At 40.6% G+C, this 11,332-nt stretch overlaps 1 protein-coding gene across 4 annotated transcripts; it reads right to left on the reverse strand.

Annotated features, from left to right (window-relative positions):
* Positions 1-417: 417 nt before the first annotated feature.
* Positions 418-10,871, reverse strand: CTXN3 (cortexin 3). 4 transcript variants are annotated; one of them, XR_013993635.1, is made up of 3 exons: positions 9,051-10,871; positions 5,080-5,171; positions 418-1,633 (listed from the first exon to the last, which is right to left on the reverse strand). XR_013993635.1 is itself a non-coding variant. In XM_081053629.1 (2 exons), the coding sequence occupies exon 2, from the start codon at positions 1,532-1,534 to the stop codon at positions 1,289-1,291; it is 246 nt and encodes an 81-aa protein (XP_080909755.1). In that variant the 5' UTR covers positions 1,535-1,633; positions 9,051-9,174; the 3' UTR covers positions 1,184-1,288. The 4 variants fall into 4 exon arrangements, 2 of the variants coding, with proteins under 2 accessions (XP_080909755.1, XP_080909756.1); XR_013993636.1 differs by lacking the exon at positions 9,051-10,871 and adding an exon at positions 7,722-7,808; XM_081053629.1 differs by lacking the exon at positions 5,080-5,171 and having other exon boundaries at positions 1,184-1,633; positions 9,051-9,174.
* Positions 10,872-11,332: the final 461 nt, after the last annotated feature.

Here is an 11,332-nt window from a genome sequence, read left to right on the forward strand (position 1 = left end):
CCCCACCCCCAAAGAATGTTAAAAATGTTAAAAAACTAGGAGACAAGAAAGCAATTTTACTAAAGGCTGCCTTTTAATCAAAAGAAATGATGGCTAGCTGGAGAGAAAAAGAGATAGACTGTAAATACAGCCTGAGGGATTTAGTTTAGATACAAGGTTTTCCTATCAATAGAAGCTGGAAGATTTTCACATCTCTCTTTTTGGTGGACTTAAATAGTGTTTAGAATAGGTTTTATGTGTGCAGGACAATTTGTAGGAGCCCTTTCTGAAATGGGAGAGGAATGAATTAGATGACCTTTCATGGTCTTTGCTCTTTTTCTCTCTCTGAACACTTGGAACACTAAGCACTCGATATAACACACTGCCTCCAGTGCATTTAGTCTCGGAGAAATAAGAGAGGAGATATTTCTGTTTCTTGAAAAGTTTTATTTGGTTTCTATATTAAGTCATAAACACACAGTTCCCTTAAGACTGTAAAAGTCTTCTCTAAACAATTAAATTTTTATTTAAAAAAAAAACAAACAAAAACAACTTGAAGCTGCACTGGCAACGTGTCATTTCAATCGTTTGTGTAAAGAAAGCAAAGTCAGGCTATGTATAACTACCTCTACACATGTTATTAATATGAATACATATTATGTACTTGGCCTGGCTAAAAATTTTGAAACCTCCATAAGCCTTTGAATTCAATGTTATTTGAAAAAGAAAATATCATCCTCCCCTGTATTTTCTCAGGGTGGAACTCTCTTTTCTAAGTCCTCCCATGACCTCCCAATGCTCCTTACTTTAGGTGAAAACAGGTACCTGCTTTGGGTTCACTCAGCATAAGCTTTCTCACTCTCTGCCTGGGACCCAAGTTCCCATGAAAATAAAACAAAAAGAAGAACACGATTAGAGCAAGGAAGCCTCTTCTTGGCCCTGTCACCAGCTTCAGATCAGATCCTTTTTAGTGTTTGTTGTCCGGGCAGGTCAGATAGCGCTTCATTTTATGGCAAAGTTTATGTTTCATGTCAGTATTGATGCTCTCAGTTTCACCATCACACACAGTCAACGATGTTCATTCACAGAGGAAACAGAGAAATTTAAACCTTCCTATTTTTGGTTAGTAATATAAATCTCCATTTCCAATATCCTCAAGTGTTTTTAACAACAGCATGTTTATTGAATAATAGATCGTGGAGAAGACATTGTTGAAACTTGATTTGTTGGGAATATTGACTAAGGAGAATCCTAGCCGACACAGAAAGCACTTCACTTCCTCAGGAAGGGATCCCGCTGGGGCTACATGCTAAGCAAGGGCATGGTCAAACTGCCCTTTCTCCAGGCCTTCGAGGCCGTCCGCCCAGGTGGAGGTTGGCATGCTCCGATACGGGTCCAGAAGAATCCGGAAGCACCTGACGATGAGGATGCCCAAGAAAATAAACAACAAAATCACAAAAACGAATGTGGTTTTCTGCTCCAAAGACATGCTAGAATCTGACAACGTGTTCCCAAGGGGCACTAGGGGTGAAGGGGCGGGCTGTCCTCCATCCATCGTCCAGGGAAGCCAGAACACAGGATCCCCCAGTTTCCTTTTCTTCCATTATCAGTTTGCTGACCTCATGGTGGCTGCACCTTGGAAAGGCTGAGTTATCTGCCGAAAGAAGAAGGAAAGGAAGTAACTTACAAAGAGCAACTTTATTTGTAGGTTCACAGTCATGTTTTTCAGAGAGAAGAATGAATCTCTAAACTTTTTCACCAGAGATACCTAATTCTGTATAATTATGGGGAAGACTATTTTACTCTTGCATGAAATTACCAGACGGTCCTCAGAGCAATCACCTGGGGCCAGGAGGGAAGGGCAGAGAAGGAAACCAGAGTACAGAAAATGAGAAACGTTCAAGGTAATGTTGACTTCAGGGTGTGTTTACCAACTTGACATCCAAACCCAGCTTCCCCTGCCAAGTCTCTTCTAGATGTCTTCCAATAACCTTACTCTCACATCATTCCTATAATGATACCGTTGATGGAACACCAGCTATGTGTCAGAACTGTGGCTAAACACAACATACATTAGCCACCATATTACAAGCTCCATGAAGGCAGAGACCTCTGTAGCCCCAGTTGGAGGAAACTGAAGCTAGAAAAGGGGCTTACTATAGAAACTTTCAGGGAGGATAGGGTTCTGGGCTCTAGCCCCTGGCTTCCATTTTACTGCTAAATGAGTATGGGACCTTGAAGAAGTCACTGAACTGTAAAAATGGAAGTAGAAATGCCTGCGTATCTCACATTGCTATAATGAGAATGAATGTCTGTGAAAATTCTGAAAAGTTTACAAAGCAAAACAAAGTCTTGCTTTGCTTAAGACATGACTAAGGGAGTTGTGATGCTTCTCCCTTGCTTTCTCTTGCCTGAGCCAAGAGAGAAGGAGGTGTTTCAGACCATCAAACTCCTGCTGCTTTTTCTTTTTTCTGCAGGAAATAAAGACCAGCTTCAATACTTGAAGCATCTAGATAACTAAGCTAGGGAAAAGGAATTGATTGACTGCATTTTTCAAAAACCTTACAGTGGCTCCCTACTGTTTAAGACCATTTGGTGGAGAGAAAGAGAAGGAAAAAGATGACTTATCACTATTTCCATTTTACTGGTGGAAAAAATTCTGAAGGCATATGGATACTATTGTTTGTCTTTAAAGGCAAATGGAAGTATACATAAAGGCATCAAAAGCTTCAGATAGTGAATTAAACCTATTTAAATCGAATTTTGTAAAGAAGAGCATCTATATTACTCATTAATATATAGGAAAATCATACAACATTTATTTATGAGTCTAAAAGAAATAACAGCAGAGTAGTCAGGTATGGAAATTAACATGGATGAAAAACATTATGATCTATGAAAATGAGCAACCAAATAAAAATAGAAATTATGACCTAATGCATTAACACAATATTTCTTCCATTGACTTATAATAATTGCATTGAAGTATAGCATTAGTAATCATAATACAGTTTGCAACTTTGGTGACACTTCAAAGTTTATAAAATCACAGTTTTAAAAATAGTTTATAAAAAGAATGACAAGCAGCATCTGGGAAGACAGAGTTACCAGTTTGAGGGGAAAGAATATTTTGCAGTTTTATCCATGACTGAATGTTTTTAAAGGCTGGAATAGTTGCAATGGAATCATTTATGATTCGTTTTTATTTTGAAGTAAGATTGGCATAAAATTTGACTGTATTAAAAAAAGAAAAAAATTAAAAAACAAGTCCCTTAAGAATATAGACGTTCATGGTTTGGCTTTGGTTTTGGTTTGCTTGGGTGTTAAGTCTAGATAGGTGACTGGTGCTGAGGGGAGGAGGCAGGAAAAGAGTGACCAGAACTCCCAATGCAGCTCTCATTATTACTTCCTACTAGGGCCACCTGTTCCCACCCAAAATATGCAAACTGGACTTAATCATACGAAAAATGAAATTCTCCAAGGGCCAGGTCAAAAGAAAGCAGTGTGGTGATAGAGGAATGGATGCCTTAGCCATTCCTGCAGTGTTTCCTCTTGTATCTTCCTGTCCTACTGAGGATCCCCACATATCAGTCTCTGCCCTCCCGCTGGCTTACTTGAATCCCATTCTACGTCCATTTTCCCTCCAGCCCACCGAAAGCCAGAGTCCTTTTCTTTTTATATTCTCAATCTAACTGAGACAGGTATGCATTTTCAGAAAGTTATTTAAGAAAATGCTGTAGAACCCAAAAAGGAAAAGTGAAGATCATTAACTGTGTAAATGTACAACATAAAGATTTCTGTATTTTGGAGTTCAGTGAAAACAGTGAAGAACTGGATATAGGACACTGAGCCTGTGACAATTACTCTCTAACTGCAAGCTGGCTGACTAGTATAGTAATACCTTCTTCAGTCCTGCCTTTCCCAGCTCTAGTCTCCACTTGGTAAGAGCCATGGGGACACGCAGGAGCAGCCCACCCCAGCTTTGTCCTTTGTACAAGGCAAATGCCAGATCCTTTTCTCCTAGCTCATCACCTCATACTTCCTAGGCTTCTCCCATAACTCAGGTTTTAGAGCTGGTACACCATTACTGGGGGACTTCAGTGATGGGGCACCCATTCCAAGAAGCCCCAGCAAATAACCTAGTCGTCTGATTCAGATTACAATGATTTAAAAATCAGTTTTAATTTGCAGTTTTACCACTCTATGCTGATTAAATGGCAGGTGCAAGGATATGGATAACTCTCTTTGCAGCCTGATTACGTGTTTTGAAAACTCTACGGCTCTGTATAAGTTGGAAGCCTCTCCCCTCCCAGCATACTGTGGTACCCAAGTTCCTATTAAAATAACTTTATTTGGTCAAATCATTAAAGGCTATTAAATTGCAATATTTTACCAAGGAAAGTGACACATGCACACATTAGTAGGGATTTATCTATGAAAACTATTCCTCCTTAAAGAAGGGGGAAATATGTAGATAGAAAGGGGGTTGAAGAAAAATCTTGCTGGGAGTGGCAGATGCTAGGGAGAATGTGAGTGGAGCAGACATGAAATGCTATGAGCAGATGACCCAGCAGGAGAGTCTTGAGAAGGGATGGGGGAGACTCAGTAGCGATGATAAGATCAGGAGGTGGTTATAAATGGACATAGAGACACAGAGATCCAAAAAGAAATGCCAACTCTTGCTCAATTTCTTCTAGGACTGTTTTTTTTGTTTTTGTTTTTAAACTTGCAATCAGCTAATCAATACTTTATAAATTTGGAAAGCTCAACAGCATGTTGAAGTACAAGGAAACACCAGATATAATAAGATGCAGAAAAAGAATTAAATGTAATCACTGAACTACCACAGTACAAAAATATTCAAAAACATGTACATTTTAAAAATGTCTGTCTTAGAGTAAAATGTCCTTTTTTGGTATAAAAGAAGATTCTTAGAAAATGTTCACAATTGCATTTAGCAGGATAATGAAATATTTCTTTTAGATGAAGAGTGAAATCTGGGCAAGGAAATTATTTTAGCTTTTGACACAACCCTCATCATAAGTGTTAATAACAACAAAAGCAGTGATTTTAAGTATAAGAAGGACCACAGTTACTCACAGCAGTTTTTAATCCTGACAGGCTTCCCCCTTCACGCAGCACAGCTGTGTCTTCCCCTTGCCAGGTCCGTTTGTGTGTACTCAGAAAATAGTCTAATTTTAATACCAGACCAAGGAAACTTTAATTAAAAGATGTCATTTTAAAAAATCCTATAATACATCTCTTTTCTCGAGTCAGGCTCCCTGGACTCTGATAGTCACAAAATGTAAAACACCCTGAATTACTTATGAAGCAACATGGGAACAGTCCATTTTAGCCACAGTCATTCTCACTATTAGGCCCTGGCTTTAGAGTAATTTGCAAAGAGGCCCTCTCTTTCCCCATACTTCCTACACACTGCATCAACATTCATCTTTCTAAGCTCAGATTTTACCACGCCTCGCTTCAGAAAACCTTTGTACTCTAATGTCCCGGACCCTAACCCACCCATTAACCCCCTTAGGGAACTGATACCCCTGTTTTCTGGACCACAAATTAGGTCATATTCTGAAAATGGAATTTTTTTTAGACATTGATTTATTTTCATAATAAGCTTTAAAACGGGCAAACATTAAATCATATTTGGCTTCAAGGAAAATGACCAACGTATTGATAGGAACATGCTGACATGCAATTGAGTCTGCTGACACCTGAGGAGGAGTCCTTACTGGGCCGGCTGGGCAGCTCCCCCCAACACCTGTTGTTCTGTGAGTACCGCCAGGTTTCCCACCTCCACGCTTAGCTCACAATGCTGTCCTACTCACCCTATTCCCACCTGTAGATTTCTCTTCTTCCCTCAGGATTCTCACCAAATACCCCCTCCTTGGTGGGACCTACATCTGCCCCTTCACCAAAGGGAATGGGTGCTTCTCACTCTGTCTCCAGGAGCACTTCACCTGTAATTCTGTGGCAGCACTGACTACAGCATAAGTCTCCATGGGGTCCTTCTCCCTCCCCTTGTTAAATAACAAGCTCCTTGTGGAATGCCTTGGTGTTCTAGGATCATTGGCTCTTTCAGTAGAGGTTGCAACAAACCTCAAGCCCCAGGGAACTGAATTCAAACTTCAGGGTGCCAGCTAATAGAGATAGAGGCTAAAAAAAAAGCGCATGTCATCCAGCTGAACTGGGATGTCAGGCCATTGTATTTGAAATAAATCTTGTTTCAAAGAATCACACATAGTCTGAGTCACAAAGACACTTTAATAGTCACAGATTTCATTATTTAAAAAGCTCTTTAATTTTTCCTTGGCCTCAATGTTGATGGGTAGGGTCTGAAATATAAGTTTCCCCTCTATTTAAGGGGGTCAATCCTTTCTTACCTCATCTGCTTTGTGTGTGTGTGTGTGTGTGTGTGTGTGTGTGTGTGTGTGTGTGTGTAGAAGGGCAGGCATTTAAAATACCCTAAATCCAAATGTCTTACATGGAAATTATAAATGTCAACATGTACCCTTCTCAAGCTTGTATCCTTCCTTTAGACATTGCATTTCATTAGTGTCTCATTCTACAATATCACGGTAAGAAAAAATATTTTATCTGAAGACAATATATCTTAAAGCAATGACATATCTCTTTTCTCATTTTCTTGAGTTCAGAGCAATTGGCGTGGCACACAGCTTTTTGATTCTGCCATCTCACTTTTGTGGTCATCACCTCTAGTGCCCACCCTCCTGCCATGGTAATAGGTGCCTGCGTTAGAGACAGTACACATAACAGTCCTGCATGCTCCACGGTGAGCGGTCAACAGAGGGTCAACAGAGAGATAATGATGATTGAGTATTTTCTTTTATACCAATTTTATGCAAAATAAGACTTCTTTCTAATTTCTATTAGGCAAACAAGCGCAAGGAAGTAATGGTGATTACAAGTAAACTGCCCAAAATTGGAAGAAGAAAAAAAAAGTCAGTTACCGAAAGTGCATTCCCCTAAGGGTGCTGAGTCGCCAGTTTCTCTCTGGCATGTGGTAATGAGTAGACAGCCGTCACCCCGCTGCTGCTAACAGCATGCAGGGTACACTTAAGCAATGCTGTCTGTATTTTAAGTACTCCTAAACCACGTAATTGCCGAACCTCGTCTTTAAAACTTCCAGGCCAGAAACCTAGTTCTGTGACTTGACATGTTTTCAAAGGTAGGTAAGAAGACAGCACACCCATTGAGCGTGAACACTCACAGGCTTGTCCAGTTTTTATTTGCATGTGATGGACAAGACACTTTGTCCTACAAAAAACATCCTGTGTACCTTATTTATATTTATCCAGCAGACGAGTGAGTCCAATCCATAGACTGTAACAGAAAAGGAATTGGCTAGGTAGCACGACTGGATTTGCAACAACTGGCAGAGACAAACTCACTCAAAGTGCAGCATTGCTCTGCCATAGTTCTGAAGCTGACTGTTGAAATGTTAACGTAGCTTTCATGGGTATCCTGAGACTAAAGCTAAATAGAATTATTCTCTGCTTTCTGAATGAGCTAAAGGAAGCCTCCGTGCATTGCTGTTTGTATAACTGGAGTCTCTGGAGGTCCACTCTCCCCACCCACCCACCCCAGACATGTAAACATTTCAGTCAACCTTATTATACACCTCCCGTCCCCCAATTGTGTACCCTCCACAAAAGCCATCTCATCATCTAAGTAATCTAATCACTCCATAAGCAAAAGTTATTTACCTAAGAATCTTGTAGAAATTCTGTGAATGAGCCCCATGAACAGTAACTGGCATTCCAGGAGGTACACACAAAGATGCAAAAGGTTTCCTATAAATTCAAAGAATCCATGACCGTCTAGGTGACCAGCTAAGAACTTCAGGTAAAGATGTCCTAGTCCTTCCTAGGTACTTCATGCATTTTAACCATTGTTCTCCCCCTTTTTTTGGCAGCTGCGGGGGAGGTCACTAACATAAATACACGGAAATTTCCATAGTTTTCTTTTCCATACACCGCCCTCCTGTTCCAACACAATAGCCCTGATGCTTTAGAATTCACAGCACTGCTAAGAGTAAGTATTATTTTATACACTCAAACAATAGACCTGAGGTAACTACAAAGCCCATAAAACAATGATTTTAAGGACATGTGAACGTGGTCAGCTACACATGTCAACAGGCAGTTTCAAAACTGTTGCCAGCCCACACTGCTGCACTGGGAGGTCAGTTCCCTCTGGCCATGTCTGCAAAGGCAGCTTGCAGATAGTCTGTTTGGTTTTGGGGATGGACCCTGCCCTTCCCGTTCTCCCATGCTTGTTAGCTCTTAGTCAGCCGGAGGCCCTTCTCTTCAGGCTGAGCCCTAACCTCAGTTTTACTTCTTTCCTATTTTCCTCTTCTTCCTAACATCTGCTTGAAGAGTTTTAAACGGACTGGCTGCAGCCTAGCTGAGAAAAATACCACCTAGTCTCAGTCAGTAACTGGGCATATCAAAGGGCACCATTAGCAAACTGCAACTTTTCATTTCAAACAACAAACATGACTAGTCTACCTACTTTTCTTTCTCTCTTTTTGTGTGTGTTTCCTAGTGCAAAAGAGTGCTGCTGATACTTTGAAAGGCTAAGGCTGCACCCTGTTCATCACCCATGGACACCAGGGATAGTCAGAGCTAGCATTATGAGTTGTTACGTTGTGGTCCTTTGTAAACAGATTAAAACGTCCCTATTACATTTTGGAAGGCTGGATGTTTTAGGTGAATGGATGGTCAAATAGCTGTCAAGAATAATTTACTGCAGCTTAGCAAAGAAATAAAAGCCTGTTTTACACCACTCTTTTATCCAATATCAGTAGCATTATAAACTTAAGCAAGCTTTACAAATAAAGGCATCATTACATTACACCCCCCTCCATTAACTTTACCTAGCAACTGTTTAATTAGACTTTTATCTGACAGCTACATCTAAATTCAGAACTTGGACCCAAAAGGCATCTATGCGATTACTGCTCATGCATAAATTGTAAAGTTAGAGAAAAACATTCAATTAGCCTGTCGCAGACAACAGTTTTGGTGAAGTACCTGGATCTGGCTGAACCAACACTTCATCCACTTCCTGGTGGAACAGTTACAGGTAGTTACAAGCTTCTTTCGTTTCCATTCTTCCCGACCAGGCTGTGTTACAGCAGTACACAGTGGTGGCTAGCTGCAAGCAGCTGATGGCACACCCCAGATCTAAAGCTGTTGTTTCAGGCTCAGAAACTTCCCATTAAAACCCTCGAGTTAAAGGAGCATCGTCTTTCTGTGTGAGGCATCATTAGTGGCCAATACAGCTGCTTCTTTGAGGCAAGCCATGATTTCAGTTCTGCCTCAGCAACTCTTCAGAGGATTCTGCTTCAGTGAGTAGAGGCAGTATCCTAGCAGTGTGTCTGAAATCATCTTCAAGAAAGCATTAACATTCAAAAGGAGTACAGGGAAAAACATCACAGGGCATTCCCATACCTTTTCAAAACCAAAGCCATAAATCTACCAGTGTTCTGCTCTTGCCTATTGATTGTTGACACGGTCCATCTTTGGGCATGTCAATTAGCACGTTGCAGCCACCAGCCTCCATATTGATCATGGTTTATGACCTTCAGGCCAACTTAGTTAACGGGAAGACTTCTACGGAAGGGCATCAACTTAGCATTTGGGAGATGAAAAAAAAAAAAAGCTAGAAGAAAATGAAATTTTCTTCTCCTGAAGAAAATGAAATTGACCTTTCAGAAAAGCAGCAATTATGGGAGGCGAAGAGAAAGAAAATAATTAAAAAAGAACAAAATCATATTTTCACCACCTGTTTGGTAATTTGCTAGGCTGTATGTTGCCTGTCCTGTGTCTCCTTTGGCCAGCCTGCATAATTGTTACCTTGGCAGGTGCCCCCACCCCATACACACCATCTGAGACCACTTGATGAGTAAACATAGACCTTTGTTGAGAGGAAGTTGTTCTAATTCTATCGATAGTCTTTACATGGCACAATACTTAAACTATTTTCCTAGGAGAGAGTGCCCAAGTAAATTTGGAAAATATTTTAGGATAAAATTTATCTTTTTTTAAAAAAGTGGTTCTCTGGAAAGAATTCAGCCTAATCCTTAAGATGGAACATCCTTGTTTTTTGGCAACTCACCACTTTCTTTGTTGAAGTGGAAGCATAGTTAGCAACAACACCCACCCACCAAATGATGGGGTGCATGATATTTAAAGCTAACTCTGTTCCTGTCAGCTATGCTGTCTCTTCAGCTCTTGTGAGAACCCTGCCGTTACCCAGTAGCTCTAGGGAACCAGAACACAGCTTGTTTTCTGAGAGGAAAACCTCCCGTGGTAGCAGCAGAAAACAATCCTGGATAGGCCTCAGACCCAAGAAAATTCAAATGCTAAATGTTAGGCTTCCATGTCGGGATCAAATGCTTGATATCAGACCCTAACCTAACAAAAACAGGAAGGTTTTCTCTCCGTATGTTTTCTGGATTTTTAACCAAATTTCCTTTCCAATTCATTTTACTTACTGTATTTTTCACACAGACACACACACACTCACTCACAAAGCAATGGGACAAATAAAATCCAACAGGGCAGTCTCGTTCAATACCAACTGGTATCCTTGGTGCTTTTCAGCCGACAGTGCTAGTAGACAGAGTGCCCTGTCTCCGAAATGCCAAGAGTGTGGTTCAGGGAGAATTCTGACCCCTGCCCTCCCTCATATCCTTATCATGCCATGTGGTAAGAAAGTACTCTAGTGAGAAACAACTGACCCCGCCCAGGAGGCCTCCTCAGATATTGTTTTAGCCTATAGCCTCTATGAGGTAGAAGGGAACATGAGAGGCCATGGTTGTCGCTAGTTGCAGGCTGGCTGAAACCAGCGCAGAGATGAGTGCCTGGCCTATTTTTAACTCTCCAGAGAAGTAGGTTCCACAGTCCCCTCTGACAATCTCTGTTTAAACTAACTCCTCCCTTGCTTACTTAGTCTAAATAAGCATTTTTTTTTTCAGTTCTACCCTCACTGCAAAAAGTCAATCATTAACCACCACAAAATCTTGTTAGAATGCTCTTCCCTCAAGGAAGCTGAACTAGGTAAACCAAATCACATTGGATGGAGATCTGATGCTACCGAGATCTCGCAGCCAAGTTTGGATATTTCTTTTATAAGATAATTATAACTGGAATTATTGGAGGCAGCCCTTCCCCCAGGCGGCTCCATTATGGAAATCATCATGAATTCTAAAACAATGAGTAAGGGTTTACCAAAGTCTAGTTCTTTGACTATTTCATAGTAAGCCCTATTTCTTTAGTATTTAATAATCTTTAGAGCTCTTCTCTGAATT

This window comes from Rhinolophus hipposideros (genome assembly GCF_964194185.1).
Source record: "Rhinolophus hipposideros genome assembly, chromosome: 7".
Classification (NCBI taxonomy): Eukaryota; Metazoa; Chordata; class Mammalia; order Chiroptera; family Rhinolophidae; genus Rhinolophus; species Rhinolophus hipposideros.